Source organism: Hypanus sabinus, chromosome 8, assembly GCF_030144855.1.
Source record: "Hypanus sabinus isolate sHypSab1 chromosome 8, sHypSab1.hap1, whole genome shotgun sequence".
NCBI lineage: Eukaryota > Metazoa > Chordata > Chondrichthyes > Myliobatiformes > Dasyatidae > Hypanus > Hypanus sabinus.
Genome location: NC_082713.1, coordinates 31,556,280 through 31,574,396, shown reverse-complemented (window position 1 = coordinate 31,574,396; position 18,117 = coordinate 31,556,280). Strand labels below are relative to the sequence as shown.

The window sequence follows — 18,117 nt, the reverse complement described above, 5'->3', positions numbered from 1 at the left end:
GGATTTCATGGTCTGACCGTGCACTTTGCAACATTTCATTGCTCCTTAACAAGTCAAGGTTTAACATTTTGACGTTCAGCCCTCACAACATTCCTCTGGATTTTAATCTAGAACTCAAGCATGTATACACAGCAAGACTATTGTGGGAGTGTCCAACAGAAACCTCCTTTTAAGAGCTGCTTCCAGTTTCTAAAGTGCTTTGGAAGAGCCTTACCACACTCAGCAAGTGAATATAAAGATTGGCTGCAGTGTGTTGCATACCATGTGACCAAATTATCCATGGGGAATTAGCCCTAACAATCACTGTCCAGTTACAAAGTTAGGAATATGAACATAAGGAAGAAGAGGTGAAAACAAGAAAGTGTGAAATTGGGAAATCATAAAATCAGTATCTCTTCTAAATCAATAATTCTGCATTCAGATTAAGTGTTGACTTTTTACTTCCTTCCATAGATGCTGCTTAACCCTCCTTGATCCAACCCACGTAACCTAATCACTACCTCAGTACTGCAACACTCTGACCACTTTGATCACTGCACTACAATCGATTTTTTTTGTTCTAATTGTGTTCTTGGAAAATGTTGTTTATAATTTATGTTTAATGTATGTTTTTGTGAATGTGAAATTTGATTCCACATGCCTTGATGCCACTCAAGTCAATTTTTCAATGCACTGTACATATATGTACTTGTGCATATGACAATAAACTTAACTTTGAAGTGCTGAGTTCCTCCAGCATCTTGCTGATCCAGATTCTAGCATCTGCAGTCTCTTGTGTCTTAAGACCTTAAGACATAGGAACAGAATTAAGCCATTCAAACCATTGAGTCTGCTCTGCCATTCAAACATCACTGATTTATTATTCCCTCTCAAACCTATTCTCCTGCCTTCTCCCTGTATACAGGTATACACAATGGCCATGAACTCCACAGATTCACCACTGTTAGGCTAAAGATATTCTTCCTCATCTCTATCTTAAAGGAGCATCCTTTCATTCTGAAGCTATGCTCTCAGGTCCTAGTCTCTCCCACTGCCGGAAACATCCTCTCCATGTCCACTCTATCCAGGCCTTTCAAAAATTTATAGGTTTCAATTAGAACCCCCCACCACCATGCTCATTCTACAACATGGCAGCCAGCATAGGCCCAGAGCCCTCAAACACTCCTCATACATTAACCATTTCATTCCCAGGATAATTCTTGTAAACCTCCTCTGTATGTTCTCCAACACCAGCATATCCTTATTTAGATATGGGGCCCCAAACTGTTCACAGTACTTCAAAAGTGGTCTGATCAACATCTTTTAAAGCCTCAGCATCACATCCACACTTTTCAAAGTTCAAAGTACAAAGTAAATTTATCATCGAACTACTTAGAACACCTATACAAATCTGAGATTTGTTTTCTTGTGGGCATACTCAGTAAATCCAAGAACCATATAGAATAAATGAAAGACGGCACCCAACATGGCTGACAAACAACAAAAGATAATAAAATGTGCAAATACAAGCGGAAAAAATAATTAAAAAAGCAATAAATAAGAGATGAAGAGTCTCTAAAAGTGAGTCCACAGGTTGTAGGAACAATTCAGTTATGGGGCAACTGGAGATGGGTGAAGTTATCCCCACTGGTTTAAGAGCCAGATGGTTGAGGGGTATTAACTGTTCCTGAATCCTGTGGTGTAAGTCCCGAGGCAGTAGCGAGAAAAGAGCATGGTCTGGCTGGTGGGGGTCCCTGATGATGGATGCAGCTTTTCTACGACATTCTAGCCCTCTCAAAATGATGCTAATTTATTTAAATGTATTATTAAGATTCCTTTAAAACCATTGTATCAAATACCAATGGATTTACATGTACAGTAAAGTTAATTAATTTTGATAGAATTGCAAAGCCATTCCAAGCAAGTGGAACCATACATAATTTTTAAAAGGGGCATTGTTTTGCCGGAAATTAATAGAACCTAATAGGCAGAAAATTGTCCTATAAACATGCAGGGGGTAACGACTCTCTCTAAGCAATATTTATCAAAACAGACTGATTAAAAGATGAGTGCTTAGTGAGTGGTATGGGTCTGTGCTTGTAGCATTGAGGTGGAAGGCGGGTGGGCGCTATGACCTAGCGGAGGTGCGCGCCGGTGGGATGGCGGTACGGACTCGGTAGAGTGGAGCGTACGGCAGACGCCAGCGGCAATGGGTGAGCGCCTCGATACTGGCCGCCGCTGACTGAGCGGCCCAGCGACGTCTTTTCAGTCTTTAAGATCTCGGTTTCGTGTGCTGGCTTTCGGTGCCGTCGGTCGAACTCGGCCTCCGCCTCACCTCCCACCACCACCCCCTCCCCCGAACACTCGGCAATGGCCACCGACATGGAGGCGCTGGGCTCGGCCGCGGAGTCTACGGCAGCACCGGGCAGTGGCAGCGGCCTGGACGATGAGGAGGAGAGCTGGTTGTACGGAGGTGAGCCTGTCCTTTCTTTGCTCACGGTAAATGCACTGGACGGAGTTAGTGCGAGCCCGCAGGAAACCTCTTGGGGCCGCGAACGGTGCATGTACTCGATTAAACACTTCCCTTAAAGGGTCGAAATCCTTTGTGTCGGCCTAACAAAATGCGCACACTTTCCCTTCTCCAAGGTTGCCTGACTGTGTGTCTTCAATGTGAACATTTACGCTGTCTACTCTTAGCTCATGCACTGTAGAGTGTTGCAAGGAATTCACTCGACGTACTCCAAGCTTCGAAGTTTATTGCAAAGGGAGGGACAACTACTGAGTTCACCAGTTGGCAGCTTGTGGAGGAATGCATTAAGTTTTTATTTATATATCTGTTGCAATAAACAAGTGTAGTAACTTGTATTTGGCTCATAGGGTCGCCAGCTAACTAGAAAGGACGGGTTGGTCCCGTAAATTGTTCCGGTTTTTATGATTTGACTGATTCATGGGGGTCATTACAACCAGAGGAGTACTTTTTGGAAGTTGTCTCTGGTGGGTAATGTGAAGCGCAAGAACGAGCTTCTGTACTGCAAGGTCGAATAAACAAATGTATAAACATCAACCAGAATACTAGGGATAACTCATCTATTCTTGGTAATTGTGCCTTGGGAATTTCACCGTCAACCCGAGGGCCTTAGTTTAACATCTCATCTGAAAGATGGTATCCCAGAATCACAATGGTTGCAGTAGGAAAGGAGGCCCTAAGACCTCTTGAGTGTGTACTGGCTTTTATGTAAGAACAATCCAAGTAGTCCCTCTCTCCACACTTGCAACATTTTTTAGCTGTTTATCCAAGACTTTTGTGCACTCTAATCGAATTGCTTCAATTAATAATCTTGCTGATGCATCACAGACCATAATAATTTGTTATGTAAAAACAAAAAAAAATCAAGTCCTATTTATCTTGGTTATTTTACTAATCACCTTCATTCTATTTCTGGTTCTTTTGCCTTCATGATTGCTACCTCCCCCTATTCATAAACCGGGAAGTTACTCTATTAGATTTCCTTGTAACTTTCTCTGTTACAGGAAGTATAGCACCGACTTCTTCAGAATTTCAGCATAATTTTAGTAAGTTTCTTTGGCATCCTATCCATAGTTTTCACATCTTTCTGAAGAATCTCATAACTTAATTTGCAGTCCAATCAGTATTCCATAATGACCTCTGTGCCAGGTACTCTGTACCTGTTTAGAAAGTTGAGGTTCCTATTTGCATTTTTTAATCTCTTTTCTCAACCTTGCCTACGATTTAAAACGAACTAACCATGGGCTGGTGAATCTGCGGAATTCATTGCAATTGCGAGGCAGCACTTCTACTTTGTAGGAGTTTGCAGAGATTTGGCATGGTATCTAAAACTTCGGCAAACTTCTATTGGAGATATTCTAGTGGAGATATTGACTGGTTGCAATCCAGGCTGATGTGGAAACACCAATGCCCTTGAATGGAGAATCCTACAAAAAGAAGTAGACACAGCCCAGTCTATCACAGGTAAGGCCCGCCCCATCATTGAGCACATCTATATGAAATACAGTTGCAAGAAAGCAGCATCCATCATCACGGAGACCCATCACTCAGGATACTTCTCACTGCTTCCTCATGAAGAAGGTATATGAGTCTTAGGACTCACCAACAGGTTCTGGAACAGTTACTACATCTAAACCATGAGGCTCTTGAACCAAAGGACTTAACCACTCAATTTCACTTTTCCCATCTGAAATGTTCACTTTCAAGGACTCTTCATCTCATGTTCTCAATATTTATTGCTTATTTATTCATTATTATTATTATTTATTCATTTTGCTTTTGCACAATTTGTTGTCTTATGCACTCTGGATAATTACTCTAGTTGGGCGGTCTTTCATTGATTTTGTTATTTCTATTTATAGATTTATTGGGTATGCTCACAACAAAATGAAACTTGGGTGTATATTGTGACATATATGTTCTTAAGTTGCTGGGTATATTTAAAGCAGAGTTTAATAAGTTCTTGATCAGTAAGGGTGTCAAAGGTTACAAGAAGAAGGGAGGAGAATGGTGTTAAGAGGGAAATTAACAATATTTAATGCCCAGCTGACTTTTTCAATTTTGTGTTTTATATTCTGTGTTTTTGCTCATTTGTTCTTGTTGCCATTTGTGCATAGTGGGGGTGGGGGGTGATGTTATTCAAGAAACCAGTTGGCAGAGAAAAAGCTATTCCTGAATCTGTGAGTGTGTGCCTTTAGGCTTCCATACCTCCTCCATGATGGTAGCATTGAGAACAAGGCATGACCTGGGTAATGGGAATTCTTATTGATGGATGCTGCCTTTTTGAACCTTCGTTCCTTGAAGATGTCCTGGATACTATGGAGGCTAGTACATATGATGGAAATGATTCAGTTTACAACTCTCTGCTGCTTATTACGATCCTGTGCAGTAGCACCCCCCCCCCCCCCCCCACCAAATGCAGCCAGATAGAAAGTTCTCCACGGTACATCTGTAGAAATTTGCAAGTGTCTTTGGTGACTTACCAAATCTCCTCAAACTTGTCATGAAATACAGTCATTGTTGTGCCATCTTTGCAACTGCATCGATAAGTTGGGTCTAGGATAGATCCTCAGAGATATTGACTCCCAGGAACTTGAAATTGCTCACCCTTTCCACTTCTGATCCCTCTATGAGGACTGATGTGTGTTCCCTTGTCTTGACCTTTTTGAAGTCCTCAATCATTTCTTTTCTACACAACTAGCTGATAATATCACACTCTTGTATACACCCTGTCATCACCACCTGAAACTCTGTCAACAATGGTTGCATTGTCAGCAAATTAATAGAAGGCACCTGAGCTGTGCCTAGCCACACAGGCATGAGTATGCAGAAGGTAGAGCAGCGGGCTAAGCACACATCCTGAGGTGTGCCATCGTTGATTGTCAACAAGGTGAAGATGTTATTTCCGATCCACACAGATTGTGGTCTTCCAGTTAGGAAGTATGATACACCACTAGCATTAAACAGTTTATTTTTTAACTTGTAGCATATATGCACAATATTATTTGTTAATTTATTTGTAGTAATATTATTTAATGTGTAATCTGTGTGAGTTATATGTGAGTTATCTGTGCTGTGTACATTGGTCCAGACAAATATTGTCTCAGTATACATGAGCATGGTTGAATGACAATAAACTTGAACTTCAAACAATTAAACTAAAGGCACAATTTTGCAAAACACACACAAAATGCTGGTGGAACACAGCAGGCCAGGCAGCATCTATAAAGAGAAGCACTGTCAATGTTTCGGGCCGAGACCCTTCATCAGGACTAACTAAAAGGAAAGATAGCAAGAGATTTGAAAGTAGTGGGGGGAGGGGGAAATGTGAAATGATAGGAGAAGACAGGAGGGGGTGGGATGAAGCTAAGAGCTGGAAAGGTGATTGGTGAAAGTGATACAGAGCTGGAGAAGGGAAAGGATCATGGAACGGGAAGCCTCGGGAGAAAGGGGGGGGAGCACCAGAGGGAGATGGAGAAGACAGAGTGATGGGCAGAGAGAGAAAAAAAACAAAACAACTAAATATGTCAGGGATGGGGTAAGAAGGGGAGGAGGGGCATTAACGGAAGTTAGAGAAGTCAATGTTCATGCCATCAGGTTGGAGGCTACCCAGCCGGTACATAAGGTGTTGTTCCTCCAACCTGAGTTTGGATTCATTTTGACAGTAGAGGAGGCCATGGATAGACATATCAGAATGGGAATAGGACGTGGAATTAAATTGTGTGACCACTGGGAGATCCTGCTTTCTCTGGCAGACCGAGCGTAGGTGTTCAGCAAAACGGTCTCCCAGTCTGCGTCGGGTCTCACCAATATATAAAAGGCCACACTGGGAGCACCAGATGCAGTATACCACACCAGCCGACTCACAGGTGAAGTGTCGCCTCACCTGGAAGGACTGTCTGGGGCCCTAAATGGTGGTAAGGGAGGAAGTGTAAGGGCAGGTATAGCACGCTCCGCTTACAAGGATAAGTGCCAGGAGGGAGATCGGTGGGAAGGGATGGGGGAGACGAGTGGACAAGGGAGTCGCGTAGGGAGCGATACCTGCAGAAAGCAGAAAGAGTGGGGGAGAGAAAGATGTGCTTGGTAGTGGCAGACATAACGGAGAATTATACGTTGGACCTGGAGGCTGGTGGGGTGGTAAATGAGGACAAGGGGAACCCTATCCTGAGTGGGGTGGTGGGCGGATGGGGTGAGGGCAGATGTGCGGGAAAAGGGAGAGATGCGTTTGAGAGCAGAGTTGATGGTGGAAGAAGGGAAGCCCCTTTGTTTAAAAAAGGAAGACATCTCCTTTGTCCTGGAATGAAAAGCTTCAACCTGAGAACAGATGTGGCGGAGACAGAGGAATTGTGAGAAGGGAATAGCATTTTTGCAAGAGACAGGGTGGGAAGAGGAATAGTCCAGGTAGCTGTGAGAGTCTGTAGGCTTATAGTAGATAAGCCGTCTCCAGAGATGAAGGCAGAAAGATGAAAGATCAAGAAAGGGGAGGGAGGTGTCGGAAATGGACCGGGTAAATTTGAGGGCAGGGTGAAAGTTGGAGGCAAAGTTAATGAAGTCAATGAGCTCAACACGCATGCAGGAGGCAGCGCCAATGCAGTCGTCGATGTAGTGAGGGAAAAGAGGGGGCGGATACCTGTATAGACTTGGAACATGGACTGTTCCACAAAGCGAACAAAAAGGCAGGCATAACTGGGACCCATGCAGGTGCCCTTGGCTACACCCTTGGTTTGGAGGAAGTGGGAGGAGCCAAAGGAGAAATTATTGATAGTAAGAACTAATTCCGCTAGACAGAGGAGAGTGGTGGTAGAGGGGAATTGGTTAGGTATGGAATCCAAAAAGAAGCGAAGAGCTTTGAGACCGTCCAGGTGGGGGATGGAGGTATATAGGGACTGGACATCCATGGTGAAAATAAGGCGGTGGGGGCCAGGGAACTTAAAATCATTGAAACGATTCAAAGCGTGAGAAGTGACAGCAACATAGGTGGGAAGAGATTGAACAAGGGGGGATAAGACAGTGTCAAGGTATGCAGAAGTGTATTCGATGGGGCAGAAGCAAGCTGAGACAGTAGGTCTACCTGGACAGGTAGGTTTGTGGATCTTGGGTCTTTCCCTTCTCCCCCCCCCCCCCCCCCCCCCCCCCGCTTTCCGCAGGGATCGCTCCCTGCGCGACTCCATTGTCCACTCATTCCCCCCCCCCACCCAATCCCTTCCCACCGATCTCCCTCCTGGCACTTATCCTTGTAAGTGGAACAAGTACTACACCTGCCCTTACACTTCCTCCCTCACCACCATTCAGAGCCCCAGACAGTCCTTCCAGGTGAGGCAACACTTCACCTGTGAGTGGGCTGGTGTGGTATACTGCATCCGGTGCTCCCAGTGTGGACCTTTATATATTGGTGAGACCCGACACAGACTGGGAGACCGTTTTGCTGAACACCTACGCTCGGTCTGCCAGAGAAAGCAGGATCTCCCAGTGGTCACACATTTTAATTCCACGTCTCATTCCCATTCTGATATGTCGATCCATGGCCTCCTCTACTGTCAAAATGAATCCAAACTCAGGTTGGAGGAACAACACTTTATATACCAACTGGGTTGTCTCCAACCTGATGGCATGAACATTGACTTCTCTAACTTCCGTTAATGCCCCTCCTCCCATTCTTACCCCATCCCTGACATATTTAGTTGTTTGTTTTTTTCTCTCTCTCTCTGCCCGTCACTCTGCTTGTTCTCCATCTCCCTCTGGTACTCCCCACTCCCCCTTTCTTTCTCCTGAGGCCTCCCATCCCATGATCCTTTCCCTTCTCCAGCTCTGTATCACTTTCGCCGATCACCTTTCCAGCTCTTAGCTTCATTCCACCCCCTCCTGTCTTCTCCTATCATTTCACATTTCCCCCTCCCCCCACTACTTTCAAATCTCTTACTATCTTTCCTTTCAGTTAGTCCTGACGAAGGGTCTCGGCCCGAAATGTCGACAGTGCTTCTCCTTATAGATGCTGCCTGGCCTGCTGTGTTCCACCAGCATTTTGTGTGTTTGAATTTTCAGCATCTGCAGTTTTCCTTGTGTTTGCACAATATTGCAGATGAGTTGGAAACAGAAACAGCCTCTGCAAGTCAAACAATTTATGTGGAGAGTGTTGGCGCACGGCCTAGTGGGCAAGGCATCAGACTAGTAACCTGAAGGTCACTGGTTCGAGCCTCAGCTGATGCAGCATGTTTGTGTCCTTGAGCATGGCACTTAACAACACATTGCTCTGCGACGTCACCGGTGCAAAGCTGCATGGGTGGCATGGAGAGGGGAAGGCCCGCAGCTTGGGCAACTGCTGGTCTCCCACACAACCCTGCCCAGGCCTGCACCCTGGAAGCAGATCCATGGTCTCTCGAGACCGATGAGATGCCACCACCATCTGTGGAGAAAGAAATAATGTTATCATTTCAGATTGATGGCCATTCATGTGTTTGGGGTAAGGAAAGGGGAAAGGGTGTGGAAAATGAAAGGACGCTCTGAAAGAATGGAGTTCAAGTAGATTTCATATGGTGGTTCTGATTGAAGGTACATATTGAGGAAATTATGAGGCCCCCTCACGGTCCTCGGCAGCCCTATGTCCACCGTGGAGAACTTCAGGTTCCTGGGAACCACCATCTCTCAGGATCTGAAGTGGGAGCAGAACATCAGCTCCATCTGAAGAAGGCCCAGCAGCAGATGTACTTCCTGCGGCTCTTGAGGAAATATGGTCTGCCTCAGGAATTGCTGCTGCAGTTCTATACTGCAGTCATTGAGTCTGTCCTGTGCACCTCCATCACTGTGTGGTTTGGAGCCGCCACCAAGCAGGATAGAACCAGACTGCAGTGCACGGTGAGGACTGCCGAGCGCATCATTGGAGCTTCCCTGCCCTATATTGTGGACCTGTACTCTTCCAGGTTGAAGAAGAGGGCGGGGAACATCATAAAGGACTCCTTCCATCCTGCGCACGGACTGTTTGAACTGCTTCCGTCTCGTAGGCACTTCAGATCCCTCCAGACTAAGACTAATAGGCACTGGAGAAGTTTTTTCCCTACTGCGGTCACTTTTCTGAACAGTTAACTGCCGGTTAACTGTCAGCTAACTATTACTTGGATTGCACTACTTGTATGTATAATCTATATTTTCATTTATATTTATCATTATTATTGTTATGAGCAGAGAGACAACATCTGCCGGAAGTAAATTTCTTGTGTGTGCACAGGTACTTGGCGATTAAAGTCTGATTCTGATTCTGATTCTGATTTAGTAAGAGACAAATTAAATCTAAAATACCAGACGAGGAGGGAAAAGAAAAATGCAGGAAATATGTGATACAAAATTGTAAGATCTTATTATCTGAAGCAATGAATTTGTTGTTGAGCAACACACACAAAATGCTGGAGAAACTCAGTAAGTCATGCAACACCAATGCAGGGAATAAACAGTTGACATCTCGAGTCCCTTCATCATGATTGGAAGGTGGAGGGGGGGGTGGGTCAGAAGCCACAATGAAAAGCTGGCGGGGTGGGGGGGGGGGGGGAAGGAATACTGGCAAAGTTTGTGGATGATATGAAGATAGGTGGAGAAGCAGGTAATGCTGAGGAAGCAATAGGGTTGCCACAGGACTTGGACAGTTGGAAGAATGGGCAAAAAAAGTGGCAGATGGAATACAGTGTTAGGAAATGTATGATAATGCATTTTGGTAAAAGGAACAATAGTGCAGACTATTTTCTAAATGGGGGAGAAAATTTCAACATCAGAGGTGCAAAGGGACTTAGGAGTCTGCATATTAAAACTTCTAGAAGGTTAATTTGCAGGTTGAGTCTGTAATAAGGAAGGTAAATGCAATGTTGGCATTTATTTCAAAGAGAATAGAATATAATAAAAATGCTGAAGCTTTATAAGACAGTAGTCAGGCTGCACTTGGAGTATTTGGGCTCCTTAACTCAGAAAGGATGCACTTTCATTCGAGAGAATCCAGAGAAGGTTCACGAGAATTATTCCAGAAATGAAGGGGTTAAAATATGAGGAGCTTTGGGCCTGTAAACACTGGAATATAGAAGAATGCATGGGGATCTCATTGAAACTACCGAATGTTAAAAGACTAGATTAAGTGAATGTGGAGAGGATATTTCCTGTGGTGGGGGTATCCAGAACTAGAAAGAGTGGTGATTCTGTGGAATGCTCTTCCACAGAATGCGGTGGAGGCCAAGTCCATGAGTGTATTTAAAGTGGAAGTTGATAGATTCCTGATCGGTCAAGGCATCAGGGGATAAGGTGAGATGGCAGGTGTATGGGGTTGAATGGAATCTGGGATAATCTATGATGAAATGGCAGAGTGAACTCTAGATCTTAGGGTCTTGTGGTCTGAGCTGGCAGGTGTGGGTGAGAGCAGATGAGGAAGATGGTGGGTAGAGTGATGGGGGGGAGGGGATTGGTGAAAGGTAGAAAGCTAAAGCAGATAAACACAGTGGACTATGGAAGAAAGGGAAGGAGGGGGGAAACCAGAGAGAGCTGATGAACAGATTAGGAAAAGAGAAGGGGTGAGAGGGTAACCAAAATGGGGAATGGAGAAAGAGAGGGAGTGAGGAAAAATTACTGGATATTAAAGAAATTGATGTTCATGCCATCAACTTGGAAGCTGCCCAGATGGAATATGAGATGTTGTTCTTCCACCCTGAGTTTGGCATTATCATGGCCATTTAGGAGGCCATGAATAAACTCCTTAACTTTTCCTGGCCTGACTCTACTTCCCTCGTTTCCCTCCTTCCCTTTCTTCCGTGGTCCACTATTCTCTCCTATTGGATTCGTTCAGCCCTTCACCTCTTTCCCCTATCCCCTCCCACATTCTTCCATCATTCCCCCTTCCCCCACACATCTTCCCTCATCTGATCTCACCTTTCACCTGTTAGCAGGTACTCCTGTCCACACCCCCAAACTTATTCGGGTTTCTGACCTCTGCCTCTTCAGTCCTGGTGAAGGGTTTCAGATTGAAACGTCGACTTGTTTACTCACTTCCATAGATGCTGCCTGACTTGAGTCCCACAACCAATTATGTCACTTTAAGGTCTCTTTACCTCCAACATTTTGTGTGTTGCTCAAGATTTTCAGCATTAGGGTTAGGGACAGTGATCAGAGCTGAAGTGGCTGAAAACTGGAAGTCCTGTGTGTTTGTTGTAGAGTCAGTGGTGGCAAAGAGTGGTCAGCCAGTTATTTTTTGATATCTCCAGTGCAGAGGCTATTTCATCATACATTTTAAGCTGTATACTAAATTAAAAATATAAGGTAATCACCTGGAGTTAAAGGAAGTTATCTATCCTTCCTGGTTCAAGTTGCTAAATATTGGGGCTGATGAGATGTTTGCATTAGTGGGGAAAAAAATAGCACTCAGTAATGTGGAAACAGAATTTGAATTTTTGGTGTTTTCAAAAACTCTCACGATCTATTAAGAACTTGGTTTTTATTATTTACAATGAAATACTGTGATGTCAATGAAATATTGGGCTTGAATTTCCAGTGTCTGCAGATTTCCTTGTGTTTGCATTTTGAAATATTAGCAAAATATTTTGCCTGAAATGTTCTCCAAAGTGCAGTGTTTTGTGCACAGATTGCTGACCAGTTACGTTTTTCATGATGAAAACACTCCGTGGTACCTCCTATACCTAGAAGTGGTCACTGAGCCTATGTTCATGTTCTTCTGCTGCTATAGCCCCTCCACTTCAGGGTTCAAAGTAAAACTTATCAGAGTGAGTGTGTGTGTGTGTGTGTGTGTGTGTGTGTGTATATATATATGTAACCACAAACAAACCTGAGATTCTTTTTCCTGCGGGCATACTCAGCAAATATAAATGAATAGCAATAAATAACAAGACCATGAAATAACAAGATCAAGAGTCCTTAAAGTGAGATAATTGGTTGTGGGAACACCAGAAATAGAATGAGTGTAGCAATCCCCATTTCTTCAAGAGCCTGATGGTTGTGGGGCAGTAACTGTTCTTGAACCTGGTGGTGTGAGTCCTGAGGCACTTGTACCTTCTACCTGATGGCAGCAGCGAGAAAAGAGCATGACGTGGGTGGTGAGGATCACAAACAAGTGAAAATCTGCAGATGCTGCTTTTCTACTACTAAATGCTTCATGTAGATGTGTTCAATGTTTAAGAAGGCTTTACCTGTGATATACTGGGCCAAATCCACTATCTTTTGTACGATTTTCCACTCAAAGGCATTGGTGTTCCCATACCAGGTCATGATGCAGCCAGTCAATACACTTTCCACCACACATCTATAGAGGTTGGTCAAGGTTTCTGATGACATGCAGTGCTGTCATGCTTTCTTTGCAACTGTATTTATATGATGGGTCTAGGCCAGGTCCTTTGAGATGGTGACACCCAGGAATATAATGTTACTGACCCTCTCCACCTCTGCTCCTCTGAATACTGGCTCATGAACTTCTGGTTTCCCTCTCCTAAAGTCTACAACCAGTTCCTTGGCTGTACTGACATTGAGTTAGAGGTTGTTGTGACAACACTCAGCCAAGTTTTCAGTCTCCCTCCCGTATGCTGACTTATCACCACTTTTGATGCGCCCCGCAATAGTGGTGTCCTCAGTGAACTTGAATATGGTGTTGGAGCTGTACTTGGTCACACAGTCGTTGGTGTAAAGCGAGTAGAGCAGGGGGCTAAGCACACATCTCTGAGGTGCATCTGTGCTGATGGGAGATTGTGGAGATGTTTTTGCCAATCATAACCAGTCTGCATGTGGGGAAATACAGGATCCAATTAGACAAGGGATATTGAGGCCCTTGTCTTGGAGTTTACTGATTAGTTTTGAAGGAATGATGATATTAAAAGCTGAGCTGTAATCAATGAAGAACATCCTGGTGTATGCATTTTTGCTGTCCAGATGTTCCGGGGTTATGTGAAGAGCCAATGAGATGACATCTGCAGTAGGCAAATTGGAGTGGATTTGATGTGTGTTCAGAGATGCTCTTCTGTACTCCTGTGTTGTAACACATCGTTATTTGAGTTACAGTTGCTTTTCTGTCAGCTTGTTCCAGTCTGGCCATCGTCTCTCATTAACAAAGTGATTTCCCACAGAATTGCTGCTCACTTGATGTTTGTGTTTTTCACACCATTCTCTGTAAACTCTAGAGACTTGTCCATAAAAATCCCAAGACAAAATCAGAGGATTCTGAGATACTCAGGCAACCCAACATCATTTCACAGCCAAGTCACTTCATTCAAAATTTCAAAATTCAAAGTAAATTTATTATCAAAGTACCTATGTGCTTGTATGTTCTTGTAGGCATTCGTAGTAGATTGTAATTGTAATTCATTCATTGTACACTAGTATCAATTGGTGACAATAAAGTGTTTGTATTTGTAGATTCAAACAAGCACAACAGAATCAATGCAAAACTGCATACGGTGGACAGACAAATAAAATAATGTGCAAAAGGCAACAAGCTATGCAGATACGAAAAAGAATAATAATAAGTAAGCAATAAACATTGAGAAGACAAGTTGTAGAGTCAATAGACTGGAATCAGTTCAGTGTTACCATGAGTGAAGCTATCCACTCTGGTTCAAGAGCCTTATGTCACATAAGATCATATTTCTTTCCCTTTTCTGATGTTTGGTTTGACCAACAACTGAATCTCTTGACCATGTCTATGTTTTTATGCATTGAATTGCTGCCACATGATTAACTGATTTGATATTTGTATTAATGAGCAGATAAATATGTGTACCTAATAGAGTGCAAACTGGGGGTAGGCATATAGAACATACTCATTTTAATACCCAACTTAGGCTTTGATGGAATGTCTTACAAAAATAAGGCATCTTGAAAATCTTGTGGCAGGTCTGATTGAGTGTTTGGTCAATGACAGATGCTGGGGTTTTGCTGACAAGAGCAATCATGATAATGTAATTGAATTTTGGTCACTCTGATTGAAGATAATCATTGCCTGGCACATATAACCATATAACAATCACAGCACGGAAACAGGCCATCTCGGCCCTCCTAGTCCGTGCCGAACTCTTAATCTCACCTAGTCCCACCTACCCGCACTCAGCCCATAACCCTCCATTCCTTTCCTGTCCATGTACCTATCCAATTTTACCTTAAATGACACAACTGAACTGGCCTCTATTACTACAGGAAGCTCATTCCACACAGCTATCACTCTCTGAGTAAAGAAATACCCCCTCATGTTTCCCTTAAACTTCTGCCCCCTAACTCTCAAATCATGTCCTCTTGTTTGAATCTCCCCTACTCTCAATGGAAACAGCCTATTCACGTCAACTCTATCTATCACTCTCAAAATTTTAAATACCTCGATCAAATCCCCCCTCAACCTTCTATGCTCCAATGAATAGAGACCTAACTTGTTCAACCTTTCTCTGTAACTTAAGTGCTGAAACCCAGTTAACATCCTAGTAAATCGTCTCTGCGCTCTCTCTAATTTATTGATATCTTTCCTGTAATTCGGTGATCAGAACTGTACACAATATTCCAAATTTGGCCTTACCAATGCCTTGTATAATTTTAACATTACATCCCAACTTCTGTACTCAATGCTCTGATTTATAAAGGCCAGCGTTCCAAAAGCCTTCTTCACCACCCGATCTACATGAGACTCCACCTTCAGAGAACTGTGCACTGTTATTCCTAGATCTCTCTGTTCCACTGCATTCCTCAATGCCCTACCATTTACCCCGTATAGACAATAGGTGCAGAAGTAGACCATTCGGCCCCTCGAGTCTGCACCGCCATTCTGAGATCATGGCTGATCATTCACTATCAATACCCAGTCCCTGCCTTGTCCCCATATCCTTTGATTCCCCTATCCATCAGATATCTATCTAGCTCCTTCTTGAAAGCATCCAGAGAATTGGCCTCCACCATCTTCCGAGGCAGTGCATTCCACACCTCCACAACTCTCTGGAAGAAGAAGTTTTTCCTCAACTCTGTTTTAAATAACTGACCTCTTATTCTCAATCCATGCCCTCTGGTACTGGACACTCCCAACATCTGGAACATATTTCCTGCCTCAATCCTATCAAATCCTTTAATTATCTTAAACGTTTCAATCAGATCCCCTCTCAATCTCCTCAATTCCAGTGTGTACAAGCCCAATCTCTCTGCGTAAGACAGCCCTGCCATCCCAGGAATCAACCTAGTGAATCTACGCTGCACTTCCTCAATTGCCAGAATGTCCTTCCTTAAACCTGGAGACCAAAACTGTACACAATATTCCAGGTGTGGTCTCACCAGGGCCCTGTACAAATGCAAAAGGACATCCTTGCTCTTGTACTCAATTCCCCTTGTAATAAAGGCCAACATTCCATTTGCCCTCTTCACTGCCTGTTGCACTTGCTCATTCACCTTCATTGACTGATGAACTAGGACTCCTAGGTCTCTGCATTTCTCCCTTACCTAACTCTACACCGTTCAGACAATACTCTATTTGGATTATTCCTACCAAAATGTAGAACCTCACACTTCTCAGCATTAAACTCCAATCTGCCAACGCTCAGCCCATTCTTCTAACCGGCATAAATCTCCCTGCAAGCTTTGAAAACCCACCTCATTATCCACAACACCTCCTACCTTAGTATCATCGGCATACTTACTAATCCAATTTACCGCCCCATCATCCAGATCATTTATGTATATTACAAACAACATTGGGCCCAAAACAGATCCCTGAGGCACCCCGCCTCCATCCCAATAAAGAATTATCCACCACTACTCTCTGGCATCTCCCATCTAGCCACTGTTGAATCTATTTTATTACTCCAGCCTTAATACCTAACGACTGAACCTTCTTAACGAACCTTCCATGTGGAACTTTGTCAAAGGCCTTGCTGAAGTCCATATAGACTACATCCACTGCCTTACCCTCGTCGACATTCATCGTAACTTCTTCAAAAAATTCAATAAGGTTTGTCAAACATGACCTTCCACACACAAATCCATGCTGGCTACTCCTAATCAGATCCTGTCTATCCAGATAATTATAAATACTATCTCTAAGAATACTTTCCATTAATTTACCCACCACTGATGTCAAACTGACAGGTCTATAATTGCTAGGCTTACTTCTAGAACCCTTTTTAAACAATGGAATCACATGAGCAATACGCCAATCCTCTGGCACAATCCCCGTTTCTAATGACATCTGAAAGATCTCCGTCAGAGCTCCTGCTATCTCTACACAAACTTCCCTCAAGGTCCTGGGGAATATCCTGTCAGGACCCGGAGATTTATCCACTTTTAAATTTCTTTAAAGCGCCAGTACTTACACCTCTTTAATTGTCATAGGTTCCATAACTTCCTTACTTGTTTCCCACACCTTACACAATTCAATATCCTCCTTAGTGAATACCGAAGAGAAGAAATCGTTCAAAATCTCTCCCATCTCCCTCGGCTCCACACATAGCTGACCACCCTGATTCTCTAAGGGACCAATTTTATCCCTCACTATCCTCTTGCTTTTAATATAACTGTAGAAACCTTTCGGATTTACTTTCACCTTATTTGCCAAACCAACCTCGTATCATCTTTTAGCTTTTCTAATCTCTTTCTTAAGATTCCTTTTACATTCTTTATATTCCTCGAGCAATTCCTTTACACCATGCTGCCTATATCTATTGTAGACATCCCTCTTTTTCCGAACCAAGTTTCTAATATCCCTTGGAAACCATGGTGCTTTCAAACCTTTAACCTTTCCTTTCAACCTAACAGGAACATAAAGATTCTGTACCCTCATAATTTCACCCTTAAATGACCTCCATCTCTCTATTACATCCATCCCATAGAACAACTTGACCCAATCCACTCTCTCTAAATCCCTTCGCATCTCCTCAAAGTTAGCCTTTCTCCAGTCAAAAATCTCAACTCTAGGTCCAGTCAGTCATGTGAAACAATTTCATTGCAGCCTTATTGTCCAAGGAGTTATAAATGGAATTGAGCATTGTGTAATTGTATGCTGTATTACAGGAAGGATGTGATTGTGTTGGATTAGAGTGCTGGTAAGATTGATCAGGATTGGAGGATTTAAGATATAGGGAGAGATCGGATAGACTCGGTTGTTTTTCCTGATCTGATCTGCCAGAAGTATATAAAATAGTAATAGAATTGAATTTACCATGGTATCAAAAACAAGAGGGCATTGGCTTAAAATAAAAGGATGAAGTTTTACACAATAGACAATAGGTGCAGAAGTAGACCATTCGGCCCCTCGAGTCTGCACCGCCATTCTGAGATCATGGCTGATCATTCACTATCAATACCCAGTCCCTGCCTTGTCCCCATATCCCTTGATTCCCCTATCCATCAGATATCTATCCAGCTCCTTCTTGAAAGCATCCAGAGAATTGGCCTCCACCGTCTTCCGAGGCAGTGCATTCCACACCTCCACAACTCTTTGGGAGAAGAAGCTCTTCCTCAACTCTGTTTTAAATAACCGACCTCTTATTCTCAAATAACCGACCTCTTATTCTCAAAAGGGTTTTGTGGGAAATTATTTTTTATGTATAAAAAAAATCAGAATGGTTGCTATCTGGAAGTTGCTGCCAGAGCTGGTGGTGGAATGAGATACATTC

General features: G+C 43.4%; 1 protein-coding gene across 3 annotated transcripts in view; it reads left to right on the top strand.

Moving 5' to 3' along the window:
* The first annotated feature begins 2,052 nt into the window (after positions 1-2,052).
* Positions 2,053-18,117, top strand: part of LOC132398026 (pre-mRNA 3'-end-processing factor FIP1-like) — a 52,141-nt gene continuing 36,076 nt past the window's right edge. Inside the window, exon 1 of one of the 3 annotated variants that reach the window (XM_059976933.1) lies at positions 2,053-2,452. In XM_059976933.1, the coding sequence (XP_059832916.1) occupies positions 2,350-2,452 (103 nt within the window). In that variant the 5' untranslated portion in view covers positions 2,053-2,349. The remainder of the gene's footprint in view (positions 2,453-18,117) is intronic. The other 2 variants (XM_059976932.1, XM_059976934.1) reach the window with 2 other exon arrangements.